The 13,602-nt window shown below is 32.8% G+C and overlaps 1 protein-coding gene and 1 long non-coding RNA gene across 2 annotated transcripts; both read left to right on the forward strand.

Annotated features, from left to right (window-relative positions):
• The first annotated feature begins 2,153 nt into the window (after positions 1 to 2,153).
• On the forward strand, positions 2,154 to 3,522 carry LOC126742037 (CD63 antigen-like). The gene is made up of 5 exons (XM_050448565.1): positions 2,154 to 2,320; positions 2,430 to 2,618; positions 2,673 to 2,840; positions 2,895 to 3,134; positions 3,191 to 3,522. The coding sequence occupies exons 1-5, from the start codon at positions 2,240 to 2,242 to the stop codon at positions 3,362 to 3,364; spliced, it is 852 nt and encodes a 283-aa protein (XP_050304522.1). The 5' UTR covers positions 2,154 to 2,239; the 3' UTR covers positions 3,365 to 3,522.
• Positions 3,523 to 6,056: 2,534 nt separating this feature from the next.
• LOC126742042 (uncharacterized) lies at positions 6,057 to 10,744 on the forward strand. The gene is made up of 2 exons (XR_007662466.1): positions 6,057 to 6,759; positions 9,897 to 10,744. It is a non-coding gene; the product is annotated as an uncharacterized LOC126742042 (long non-coding RNA).
• The last annotated feature ends 2,858 nt before the right edge of the window (positions 10,745 to 13,602 follow it).

Here is a 13,602-nt window from a genome sequence, read left to right on the forward strand (position 1 = left end):
ATGTACAATTTTAATGAAAGGCTAGGGAGGCATTTTTGCTCTCATAAAAAAATATAAAATGTTTAAATTTAGATATTATTGCGTAAAGAAAATTTTTTTCAAGTGCATTTTAATTTACCGCAGCTGTAGCAACAGAAAAAGCATTAAAATTTCTCCTGCTGAAAATTCTTCCCATATAATGAGATGAAGATAATACAGTACTATATGGCATTTTAGCAAGAATAGCTTCATGGTCGGAAATACCAGATGGGAGTACTGTGCATAAAACGTCATCAAAATTTGTACAGAAATAGTCAATTGTAGTTGCAGATTATTAAGTTATTCGTGTGAGAGAAAGAACGTGCATTTTCAAGTCGTAAAAGTTCTAATTTGGCAAAAGTTCTAAAGAATTTGGGATTTCGTTACAAAAAAATAAATAATCGGACAGTACTGTGTGAACTTTTATCTGTAGTGGCAAACAGATGGGATTTTCTGAGAAAATATCTACAAAATTAAAACTCGGAAGATCCCAAAAAATTTGTGTTTCTAGACGAAACTTGGATTTTTGCCAAGGGAAACTAATCAAAATCATGATGGCAAGATGGTAGTATGCAATGCTATTCCAGCAGCAGTTCTAATTGTGGAAAAAGGTACATTGTGCTACATGCAGGAAATGACAAGGGCTTTATCTCCAACGCTAGTTTGATTTTCTTTTCGGCCAAAAAAATCAGACCACTAGCACGGAAATATGGATGATATATTTGAAGATTGGTTTGAAGAAAAACTCCTCAAACGGTTGGAAAATCCTTCTATTATAGTCTTGGACAACGTCTTATACCATTCCAGAATGGAAGAGAAATTTCCCACTAGCAGTTGGAAGAAAGAGGAAATATAAACGTGGCTAGAGCAAAAAAATATTGCTTTTGACGATATATTTTTAAAGGCTGATTTGCTGCAGAGATGTAAAACGTACAGGTATAATAAGAAGTACGTGATCGATGAGATGGCTGTTAAATATGGCCAATATAATCCAGTTGAGTTGATTTGGAGCATAACAAAAAATTATTATGATAGGCAGGCTTCCAAAACAACCGATGAAGCCAGTGTCCTTAATTTATGGAAAGAATCCTTGGTGATCCGTGGTGAAAATCTATAAATCACACAGAAAAAATTATAGCTGAAAACTATTAAACCGAGCAAGTAATAGACGAGGTACGACGCCATGGGCGTATAACCCCATGGGGTTATACACCCAGACGACTATTCAAGTAGTAATAAATCTCTATTATATCTCTGTTTATATTTTTTAACGTTTTTTTTTAATATAATAAGTCTTTTTAGCCTATTTAGGTCTTTTTTTTATTATTTTAGTAGAAAATAAAACATTATTACTTACACCCATAGAAATTAATACTAATACCCATCAAATTAAAAAAAATCTTCTAAAAATATAAATTAAAAAATTGTTTGAGAGCCGCTGGTTTCTTAACTGGGGAACTTTTATGTGTTAACTTATGTATTAGGGTAAAGCGTGCCGACTATAGCAATACTCGAATGTAATGTAAATTACAGATTGTTGTTACAATATATAAAAAACAGGTGGCTCTTGCAGTTGGAAAGATAGGGAAAAAGAATAAATTTGACACACTTTTAAGTTTGATGAATTTTAGGCAAGCAATTTTAACATAAGGCAAAAATTAGGAGGAGGGGGGTTAAAAGAACATTAGACAAGATGTCCGGTTTCCATAATGTATTTTGCATAAGTAACGGCTCAGGATTATTTTTCTCAATGCACCTATCATGTTCACTAAGCTAAAACTACGCTTTGTTCGACCTACATAAAAACAACAACACTCATAATGAAGTTTATAAATGCCTTTACAATTTTAATTATCTGTCCGATCCTTATTATTAACCAAAATAAGAAACTCTCTGTATTTTATATGAAACAGCCCCGTTATATGTTGAAATATATAGACTTTGGCGCAAGTGACATTTCTAATCGACGTGTCCGAAAATAAAAGAAGCAAAAGCCCCCGAATTTGTTCCTTCTAAGCGTGAATGCACTGTATATTTATAGACATGGCAAAAACCACAACATTTAATTACTATCTATTTACATTATCTTATCAGTTTTCCACTCAACATAATCTGGCTTACTGATAACGACAGTACACTTGATAATTTTTTCGACATTACGCCGCGCTACTTAAGCTATTTTGACCATATTATTGTGAGATTTAAGAAAAAAACTGCCAAAATGGCTGTCCGAAGTAAAGAACTAGAATTTGGTATGAAGTGTATAAAATACATGCTATGTATGGCAAGTTTTATGTTTGTGGTGAGTACTTGCAAAGATTAAAAGCTTTTACTGCGTCATATTGATAAATATTGAAATAATAGTCATTGTTCAGTATATTCGAAGTAATATATATTTATCACAATTTTAGATCGTGGGCCTTTTATTAATTTCCATAGGATACACCATTAAAACAATATATAATAACTTTGATCAATTTATGGAAAGACATTATTATGATCCTTCGAGTCTTGCTATTGCCGTAGGTTTCATTATATTTATTATTGCCCTATTTGGGGTGATCGGAGCACTTAAAGAAAGCACTTGCTTGGTCAACACTGTAAGCAATAAATTCGCAATGTTAATATGTTCCAAAACACTTTTAAACTTTCAGTTCGCATTCTTCTTAACAATCATCCTGGTCCTGGAATTATCAGTTTCTATTGCGGCTTATGCCATGTCAGATAATATCACAGACTCCGTAGAGAATAATATGAAACTCGCGATGAAAAACTATAATAAAGAATATAATGCTTTCACCTGGAATTCTACGCAGTCTAATGTAAGTATAAGATGAATTTAGTTGGAAAGATCAATATACAATTTTATTTTCTAGCTGCAATGTTGTGGTATTCATAGCTACAAAGAATGGTCGCAATACAATGGAAACTTTTCGGGATTAGTAAATATTGTGACGGAAAATGGCACAATAAGCGTTCCAACTTCGTGTTGTTTGGATGAACAATGCTCGTCCACCACTGTTTTCAGTACTGGTTGTTTGAATAGACTATCTTATATTGTAGCCCAGTGTGGTTTGTTATTGGGTGTTGGAGCCTTATGTGTGTCTTTTATTCAGGTAATAAAGTTTAGGCATATTTATTTAAGGTAATTTATGAAATAATCATCTTATAGGTATTGGGAATTGTTTTCGCGTCAATGTTAGCCAAATCAATAAGGAAAGTCAAAACTCAAATCTTGGTAGACAAGGAAAAGATGAGGCGAAACTTTTATGACCAATTGGTGAAGAATCAGGAAAAAAGACCTCAAAGCGTAGAGCTTTATACTCCTAAGGATTCTGACGCATGATGATCTTTCAGAAAGTTCTTAAACTATTGTATATTTTTGCTATAACGATTTATCTTCCTAATGTATTCGAACATATTTACATTATTATAATTTAGGGTTTAAGAAAGATCCCATATGTCATTGATTTTATTAATATTTATAAAGCATATTTCTGTAAATAGTTTGGTTTTCACAGTTTTACACTTACGACTTTGATTATAGTAGCATTTTTCTGGCGGGATAAATAACCTCTTGAACTTGATGTCCTAGGTAGTTCTTAGCTTTGTTTGCGGTGAAAGTCCTGGACAAGTTCAGAATTACTTCGCATGCGCATTGTTAAAAAGAGCGTTCGCGGTGACCAGTCTTGAACTTCTAGTTCGAAATCCTGCCATTCGCGGATGTTTTGTAACTTGTTCGTAATCAATCTGTAACTATATAAGAAAATCTCATCCATTTTTCACAAAGAGACCGACGTATACAACAGACGAAAAACAATGAAAAACACAAAGTCACGGTCTCACAACATTTACTTAAAGCTACACGTGTTTCGCTCTATTCAGAGCATCATCAGGCCTAAAACAATAATAATTAGTCTTGAAAGAAAAAAAGAGGACATTAAAAAGACTAAAACCTTAAAAAGCCACTAACGTTGGCAAAACAGTAAATAAACATACATTTAAGGTTAGGATGACTATACAGTTATTTAGAACCAAAAAATAAAAAATAAAAAATTGTAAAATATCACACCTATTGGGAATCGAACCCGCGACTAATACTAAGAAAGAAAAAGCTGTATCCTATGAATCCCAGAACTCCAATTCTCTACGGTCTTCCAAAAATTCACAAAAACAATGTTCCAATAAGACCAGTGGTTTCTTTTATCAATTCCCCCTGCTACCATTTATCAGCTTGGTTAAACACAGTTTTGAGGGAGGTGACTAAGTTTAGGAGTTTTTATTCAACTAAAAATTCAGTGGATTTGTCAAATAGTCTGAAAAATCTTTACATACCTGACGGATCTATACTTATTTCTTTGGATGTAAAAAATCTTTTTCCTAGCATTCCCCCTACAGAATGTATAGATCTGGTAAGAACTCTATTATTAAAATCTTCCCTTAGTCGAGTTATAGTTGATAACCTCTTGGACTTGCTCAGCCTTGTTGTGAATCATAATTTCTTTCAATTCAATAATAAAATTTTCAAACAAGTCTCTGGATTGGCTATGGGTTCATGCCTTTCCCCACTGTTAAGTGAAATTTTTATGAGTAACCTAGAAGAAAGGATTGTTAAGGGTAGGTTTGGGGAGTTTCTCATTGAATATAAGAGGTACGTTGACGATATTTTCATTGTCTGGAATGGCCAGAAAGAAGATTTGACAAATTTTCTTTGTTTTGTGAATTCTTTGCACCCAAAGATTTCTTTTACCATTGAGGAAGAACAAAATGGTAAACTGCCATTCCTAGACCTCCTTATAGAAAGACTCAATAATAAACTAATATTTGAAATATATTGTAAACCCACAACTACTGATAATGTCATTCAATATGCGTCTATTTCTCCATATCCATACAAATTTGCCTCCTTCAATTCTTTCTTTTACAGACTTTTTAACATCGCCCTGTCAAAGGAAGCGTTTGCTAAAGAGCTTAATATTATAGAACATATTGCTTTTAATAATGGATTTCCAATTTACTTAATTAACAAATTATACTTTAAGTTCTTAAATAAATATAGGTTGACTTACAACCTTCTTCATGCGAAAGATGACAAAAAGTCCTTTAGATCTTTGTCCTTTTTCGGCTCAATTTCATTAAATTTAGCTAAATTTTTTAAGACCTCTAATATCAAAATCGCTTTCAAAACCGCGAATAATTTAAAAAAACAGTTAGTGAGCGTGATAGACAAGGCAAATGGCTTTTCGAAATCAGGGGTTTACTCTTTGAAATGTGGGGATTGTGACGCTGTATATATTGGCCAATCTGGAAGAAAAATTTCTACACGCGTTAAAGAACATGTAGCGTTGTTTGAGAAATTTAAAAATACAGACGTCCGTGATACAAAGTCAGCATTTGCGAATCACCTGTTAGCTTCCACACATCACTTTTCTCCAGAGGTCGGAGCTGAAATACTTCATGAATGCCCTAAAGGGAAAAAGCTTGACCTTCTGGAGAGGATGGAAATTACTAAAGCCAAGAAGAGTCCTGTTCTTGTCTGTGTTAACGACGTATTTAATTTTGAACCCAACCTTATTTTTAATAATATTATTTAATCAATTTTATATTTACATAATCTCTTCCAACTGAAATAAGTGTAATATTGTGTTAAAATGCCTTGGCTTGGACAACAAATGTTTTGAACTTCTCCTCAGTGTTCCGGCAGCCCATAGGTTATAGTCTCTGGCTTGTAAGCTTGTTGTCGCGGGTTCGATTCCCAATAGGTGTGATATTATTTTACAATTTTTTATTTTTTGGTTTTAAATAACTGTATAGTCATCCTAACCTTAAATGTATGTTTATTTACTGTTTTGCCAACGTTAGTGGCTTTTTAAGGTTTTAGTCTTTTTAATGTCCTCTTTTTTTCTTTCAAGACTAATTATTATTGTTTTAGGCCTGATGATGCTTTGAATAGAGCGAAACACGTGTAGCTTAAATTAAGTAAATGTTGTGAGACCGTGACTTTGTGTTTTTCATTGTTTTTCGTCTGTTGTAATCTGTAACTAGTTCAATCAATTCTTGGACTCTCATTAGAATTTTGAGTTTTGGGCTTGCGCAGTAGATTTTTAATGACATATTTGATGTATGTCGACTCTTTTTGTGTTTATTTTCTGATAAGTGGAGCCTATTTTATTTTAAAATTTAAAACTAATAATAGTTACTATTACAATAATAATTGCATGCCCTACTGTTTTTTTATTAGCTTTATGGGTGGTTGGGTTGGATATTTAAATAGCAATTCCTGTTTAATTAAATCGATTTTGTTTTATATTGATTGTCCATGATAAAATTACCATGTCTGATCATTAAGTTTTAGTGATGAGGATTTGGAGAACCTCTTAGAAGTTACCGATGTTTCCAAAAATGTTGGATATTTTGATTGTTCCACAATCTGATGATAACTTATTTTTAACATTTGAAAATGAGCTCAGCACTGACGAATGAACTGTCAACTGGTTGACGATTTGCTGTATTCCCATATTTTAAAGAACAGAAAGGAGAATCAGAAAAAATAACTCCAATTAAATTTATTACGGTATTTCTTAGCCATTTCTCTACTCTAAATCCTTACTGTTTAAAAAAAAAGTCCTTCCTAAACCAAACATTCGAAAAACATAACCTATACTAGCCCAAACAAATTTATTTACATATCAGTGTTGCCAGTTTAATTTTGCAAGGGGTAATAGAATGTCCAATGAAAAGGTAACAGATTTGAAAAAAAGGTAATAACTTTATCTTTTTTTAACTAAAAAATAAAATGGACGAGCTTCTTCTTTTACTTGATTCATGTGATTTTCCTGATATTGTATTACTAACTGAGCACTGGTTAAAGCCTAACGAATGTTTCTTAATATCTGATTATATTCCTATATCAATTTTTTGTCGGCAACACTCCATACATGGAGGAACAGCTATTTTAGTTAAACAAACAATTGAAGCTTTTTTCTGTAAAATCAATAAGTATGATAGCTTTCTGTTGGAGAAGGTTTTTGAATTCTCCCTTTGTTTTTGTAAGCGATTTAATTTATATGTTCTTTGTGTTTATAGACCACCCACAGGAGATATTGGTATGTTCCTGGACAAACTTGATTCTCTATTATCCCAATTGTCTCTACACTCCATAGTTATATTGGCTGGTGACTTTAATATTAACTTCACTGATGTAAGCTTGCCATCATATCATACATCCCTTTTAAGTATATTGGAATCTTATGACTTGAAGATGCATGTTCTTTCACCCACACGTATAACATCCTCATCTGCAACTACTATTGATTATTTGTGTACAAATTTAAATGATGTGTCATGTAGAGTACTCTCATCTGGTATTTCTGACCATGAAGCCATTCTCGCTAGGATTCCATGCAACACTGTATTTCCTTCATCTCATTATATAGGAAGAATTTTCAGCAGAGCAAATTTTAATGCTTTTTCTTCTACTGCAGCTTTGGTTAATTGGAATGCAGTTGAAATGGCTCCTGACCCGTTTACTTTGTTATTTCATGTGCTATGTGACAAGATCAATCAGTGTTTTCCTAAAAAGGGGCTTAAAATGAAAAATAGAAAACCATGGGTCACAGCAGGCCTCAGAACTTCAGCTAAAAACCTCCGTTTTTTGGCTAAGCTGTGCAAGCCTACAACTAATGCAAACATTATTCTTTATCATCAGAAATATCGTAGTCTATATAGAAAGACGATAAAAGCAGCTAAGGTTAAATATTATAGTGACCGCTTGAATATGTCCTCAAATAGGCAGAGAGAATGTTGGTCAATTATAAATGACTTCAGGCATTCTCACAAGAAAGTTTCAGAATCAGAAGTAAGACCAAATAGTTTAAATGATTATTACTGTAATATTCCTCATTTATTGCTCAAGGATGTGAATACTAATATTGATCCTTTGCATTAATTCAACAAGTGTCAGTTCAAAATTCTTTTTTCTTTTATCCTGTTAGCCTTACTGATGTTAGAGATGCAATTAAAAACTTAAAAAACCATAAATCAGCTGGAGCTGATGGAATATCATCAAAATTACTACTCCTTTTGCCTGACTCAGCATTGAATGCCTTAGCTTCTGCCATAAACAATTCCTTTCATAATGGCATCTTTTCAGCATGTTTGAAGGAGGCAGTGGTTATCCCTCTTTATAAGGGTGGAGATGTGAGTGAGCCTTGTAATTTTCGTCCAATTTCTATATTATCTACCCTCTCCAAGATAGTTGAAAAACTTCCAAAAATCAGAATTTTATCTTTTTTGCAACATAATTGCATTTTATCTGCAAATCAGTTTGGATTTCAAACGGGAAAAGGGACTCATGACGCTGTTTTCGGCTTTTTGGAGAGTGTCTATGTGTCCTTAAATTCTGGAGAGTCCGCGGCGGCAGTGTTTTGCGATTTATCCAAGGCATTTGATTGTGTAGATCATGGAATACTGCTGTCTAAGCTCAATAATTATGGCTTTAGAGGTGTGGCATTGCAATGGCTGGAATCCTATCTGTCTAATCGTACCCAAAGAGTTACAGTATCTGGATGTTTATCCGATTCCAGATCCCTTAAAACTGGAGTACCTCAGGGTTTAGTGTTAGGACCACTATTATTTTTGCTCTATGTAAATGATTTGGGTTCATTAAAACTGCAGGGCAAAGTGGTTCAGTTTGCTGATGATACCACCATTTTATGGAATCATAGAGATTCTGATAATGTTAGAGCCCAGGTTTTTAAGGACCTTAAGATTTTATCGGAGTGGTGTGCTGCAAACAGGCTTGTATTTAATGTGGGCAAAACCTTTATTATGGGATTTAAGTGTGACGTTCAGGGCCTTATGTTTAGTGAAAACTCCACCTTGCAAAACAAAGAAAGCTGTAAGTTCCTTGGTATTACCATTGATGGTCGCCTTCGTTTCGAAGATCATATCCTAAATCTTGCATCAAAATTATCCTCTGGATGCTTTGCAGTAAGAATGGCGGGGCATGAGCTGGGAGGGGTAGTTGCACGTTCAGTGTACTTTTCTCTTATTGAGTCCCACCTTCATTATGGCTTGCCTTTTTGGGGTTTAAGCAACAAGGGATTATTAAACATAATTTTTGTGATTCAAAAAAAGGCAGTTAGATACCTATGTTCCGCTGGGTTAAGAGATTCTTGTAAACCTCTCTTTATATCTCAAAAAATCCTAACTCTTTTTTCTCTTTTTATCTTAGAAACAGCTACTCTTATTCATAAATGTCCTAAACCTCCCTCTAACACTGGTCATATGACTCGCCAGGTTAACGATTTTCCCTTACCAATCCCTACATCCTCCCTCACGAAGAACTCACTTATATACCTCAGCAAAAAAATTTACAACCATGTTCCTCTATGTATCAGACAAATTTTAGAAGTTAAGAGATTCAAAAAGGAATTAAAATCACTTTTATTATCCAGGGCATACTATAGCCTTGACGATTTTTTCAATGATACCCTTTAACCTGTGCTCTGACATCATTTTAGTGTTTTAGTTTTGTTTCCTGTTAAATAATTTAATTTACTTCTTCTAAATTCTGTTTTATTGACAGCTTTACTTATTTTTTAATGAAATTTATCAAAAAAGATTTTTCTCAATCTGTTTTGTTATGATTAATTTTGGTAATGTGTGTAAATGTTATGGTAAAGTGTTTTAGATGTTATGTTTGTTTGAAATTTGAAATTTAAAGTAAATTTGGAATTTTTTAGTTTTTAGGATGCTTGTACACAAGATTTTGTTGTCTTACGTAATATAGCACATTTTCTTTCTTTCTTTCTTTCTTTCTCTATCAGTGTTGCCAGTTTGATTTTGCAAGGGGTAATAGAATGTCCAATGAAAAGGTAACAGATTTGAAAAAAAGGTAATAACTTTTCAAAAAAGTAGCGATTGTTGGGTTAGGCATATTCTGGGCTCGAATCTATATTTAGTTTAAAAAATAAATACATTTTGACTGTTTAACGGATGCCGATATGAAACGGAAACATTAAACCATCATGCGCGAAGAAAAAGACGCCTATTATGAAGTGTACTACCATTCAGTTTTTGCAGTTAAGTATCTCATATATCAAATTGTTTGGTTCGAGGAGTAGTGTAATATGTTTCTTTATCCCTACTTCATGGCTTGGTGTTTATTTAATCCGAGGTTATCTACATTTTCAAATTCAAATTCTTCTAGCAAGATGAGGTGGTCCATTAATATAAATGCTAGATTGTGCTCATGTAAGAATCCTACTAATTTATATTCAGCTGTTTTAACACCCCTTAATGTCTTTATTTCATTATTATTCAAAAATGTGGTTATTTGTGGAGTTTTTTCTGCTTTTTTTATATTTGCTATATGAGAAGACCTCTTCTTGTGACGCTCAAAATGAGTCAATCCACCCTTTAAAACAATATTGCATACTTTGCAAAAAGCTAATCCTTCTGCATTCACATCCAAAAAATTATATTTTTGCTTCCATTCCACCTTGAACTTTTGTTTATAGGCTTTTTTTTTCCATTTTTGATTTCGGCAATGGCATTTCTTCATTCTCAGTTGAAGATGAAAGCTCACACTGAGAAACATTTGCCTTGGATGTGGATGGCTGTGGATCTTGTGGGGGTGGATTTTGCATTAGGACCGTTGGTTTTGCTTTTTTAATAAGGAATCTAAAATAATTGTAAATTGAAAATAAACAACTCGCTAATGTGTTTTTTTTTCTTACCTGTCCATACTAATTAAAAATTAAGGCAAACAGTATAAATTGATTCAAAAGGCAGTCACGGGAATTAATAGAAAATCTTAACTTAACTTAATCTTCTTAAATTTGCCAAATCAAAAGATAAAAAAAACAAATAATGAAATAATAAAAATATTGACATTCTGACATAAATGACACGTGACTTAGTAATGACAGTCGACTTAAAAGTTTTGAAAAAGTAATAGATTTATTACAATTGTAATAGACTGGCAACCCTGTTACATATTTAAATTAGATATTGACAGTCCGTGAATCGTTTACGGTTAAAATAAATTCCGAACCAGTTATGAATCACGCATGCGCATATCCTTACGGGCTAAATTATGGACCGGCTGGTAAAGGGTGTGGAAAAGTTATCCTGCTGGTAACATTAAAAATTGAATTATGAATTTCTTGTTTGTCTTACCAGATGGGATAACTCTTGCTTACCAGTACAATAAGTTAACAACAGGAAAAAGCAGAGTATAAAAGGTTTACCAGGAAATTTAGAACCTCAAATTTTTCAAAGAGTTGCATAGTTTTGCAAGAAGTTTGTGTATAATATTCTAAATTTTGTTCTTAATCTGTATAAGTATTTTGTTATTTTTCATCTGGTTAAATCTCTCTTTATTTGATATGATAATGTCCGACTTAAGGTTACACCCTTCCCTCACCTGCCCCTCTTTGCTGGTTGTACCACTGTTATGTGACTAAGAAATGAAAAGAAAACATATATCTAAAAAATCCCATATAGGAACTTCAAATTTGATCCACCAATTGCTGTCAATTTTTCCCAGGCCTGGTCTTTTTCTTTCCAAGATGTTGCGTCAGTTTTTTCTATTCAATGGTACCCGCATATTGACTTACTAAATTACAGAGCAAAATAACTTCTTTCTCAGAAAAGTTTACCGAACTATTTTTTTTAATAGGTTATTGAGACATCCTCTAAGAAAATAATGTAAAAAAAACTGATTAAAATTCTACCAAATTCACTTCACAGTATCAAGTTTCTAAAAAGCTGTATATTGTGATCTACTGGCAAATGTCTGGTAGGATACTTACAAACAATTAGCAAATATGCAAATAGGTATTAATACTAGTACTAACAGAAAGAATAACGGATTTGGCACAAAACAAGTATACAAGCACCTATAACTTTTATCACAAAATAAAAACCAAACATTTCCATTATTTTTGTTTATTTTATTTATTTTCTCAGGACCGGATATTCATAACCCTAATCTTTCTTTTTTTCTTAAGATTATTCTACCGGCCACAACAATTATGTTGTTACCAAATTGTAAACCTTCTGCTAATTAACATCAGGTTAAAATTTGGTTCATAATTCCTCCTACAGCTATTGGTAGGTTTACCGAGAGGATAGAATTTATCTGCCTGATAACACATAGGAACTTTACCAGGTGGTCCGTAATTTAGCCCTAAAGGATGAAGAGTTTCTTACTGATCCGAGATGTGTTCAGCACTGTCACTGCGAACAAAGCTATTAACAATGATAAATAATACTTACCAATATACACACATTATTTACGAACCAATAACAACCAAACGAACAATAAACCCCACCACTAAAAAGAAAATAAATATGTGAATTTATATTTGCATATCGAATTTGATATTTGCTCTAGAAGCGGGTCGAGATATAAGAAATATCAGCTAAAAGATAGGGAGAATCTATTGTACAGTATAGAAAGTCACTGGATGAAGAATGACTCTCCTAACTGTTCTGTCAGGCCTAATACTGTCCATTTATTCTAATTACGACATCCCTGATTATCCTTACTTTTGACTCGCTTTTGGTCAGCGGCAGGTGGGCTGGGGAGAGTAGTATGTTTTTGACCGCCCTCCGTGTTTTGTTTATCCTCTCTCGGTGTTAATAAATAGTATAAATCAACAACTATCGAGTTTTATTAAAAATACCCAACAGAACACTAACTTACGGAATGGACAACTCACCAAGGTTATTTAATTTAGTTAAGTTAAAAGTAATTTGATCTGACCAAGGAAAAATATAGTAGTTTAGCAGACTGATAAAACTTCTACTATTTGAAATAAAAAATCTCAGAAGTATGAAGTAGGTCATCACAACTTGTTTAATATGGACTGCAGATGTAAGCCTATATTACCTATAAGCCCTAATCTTTTGTTGTATATAAAGTTTTACCATCTATATTGCAATCAAATGAAATATAGATGGTAAAACTTATTAAAATAAAAACATATTAATTAATAATATTATTAATAATGTAACATATAATAATAAATTAACAAATACTTATTGAAATAAAAACTGATATTTTCATGTTTTTGTTTTCTATTTGAACAAATTAAGATAAACAAAGATATTTCTAATTTTCTCGGAAACGAATCGACCGATTTAAAAAAATCGTCAAACGTCAAAATAAAATACTTCGAAAGACCTTTTAAACAAGCTATTACTCGATACCCCTTGCCATTTAAAATGTTTAAAGGGATGACCCTGGGGGGCAATGGGTGAAAGGGGGTGAAGTAATTTTAGGTTAGAAAGTTGTCCCCCTTGACAAACGTTTTGACGTATTTTTTTTTTAAAAGTGGTTTTCGATAAATCCGTGGTGGGAAATTTTCAAATGAACACCCTGTATATTAAACGTAATAGAAGAAAACAATGTAACTTCAGAAAATGTATTTCTTTATCTGAGAAGTTAACAGTAACATTAAGGTAGGCACTTAGGTACTTATATTTTATTACATCTAAACTTACATAACCTAAATTTTAAAGTTGGAAATTTGTGACATATGTTGCTACACCGTAATCTGTTTGTTGCAATTC

This window comes from Anthonomus grandis, chromosome 11, assembly GCF_022605725.1.
Source record: "Anthonomus grandis grandis chromosome 11, icAntGran1.3, whole genome shotgun sequence".
Lineage (NCBI taxonomy): Eukaryota > Metazoa > Arthropoda > Insecta > Coleoptera > Curculionidae > Anthonomus > Anthonomus grandis.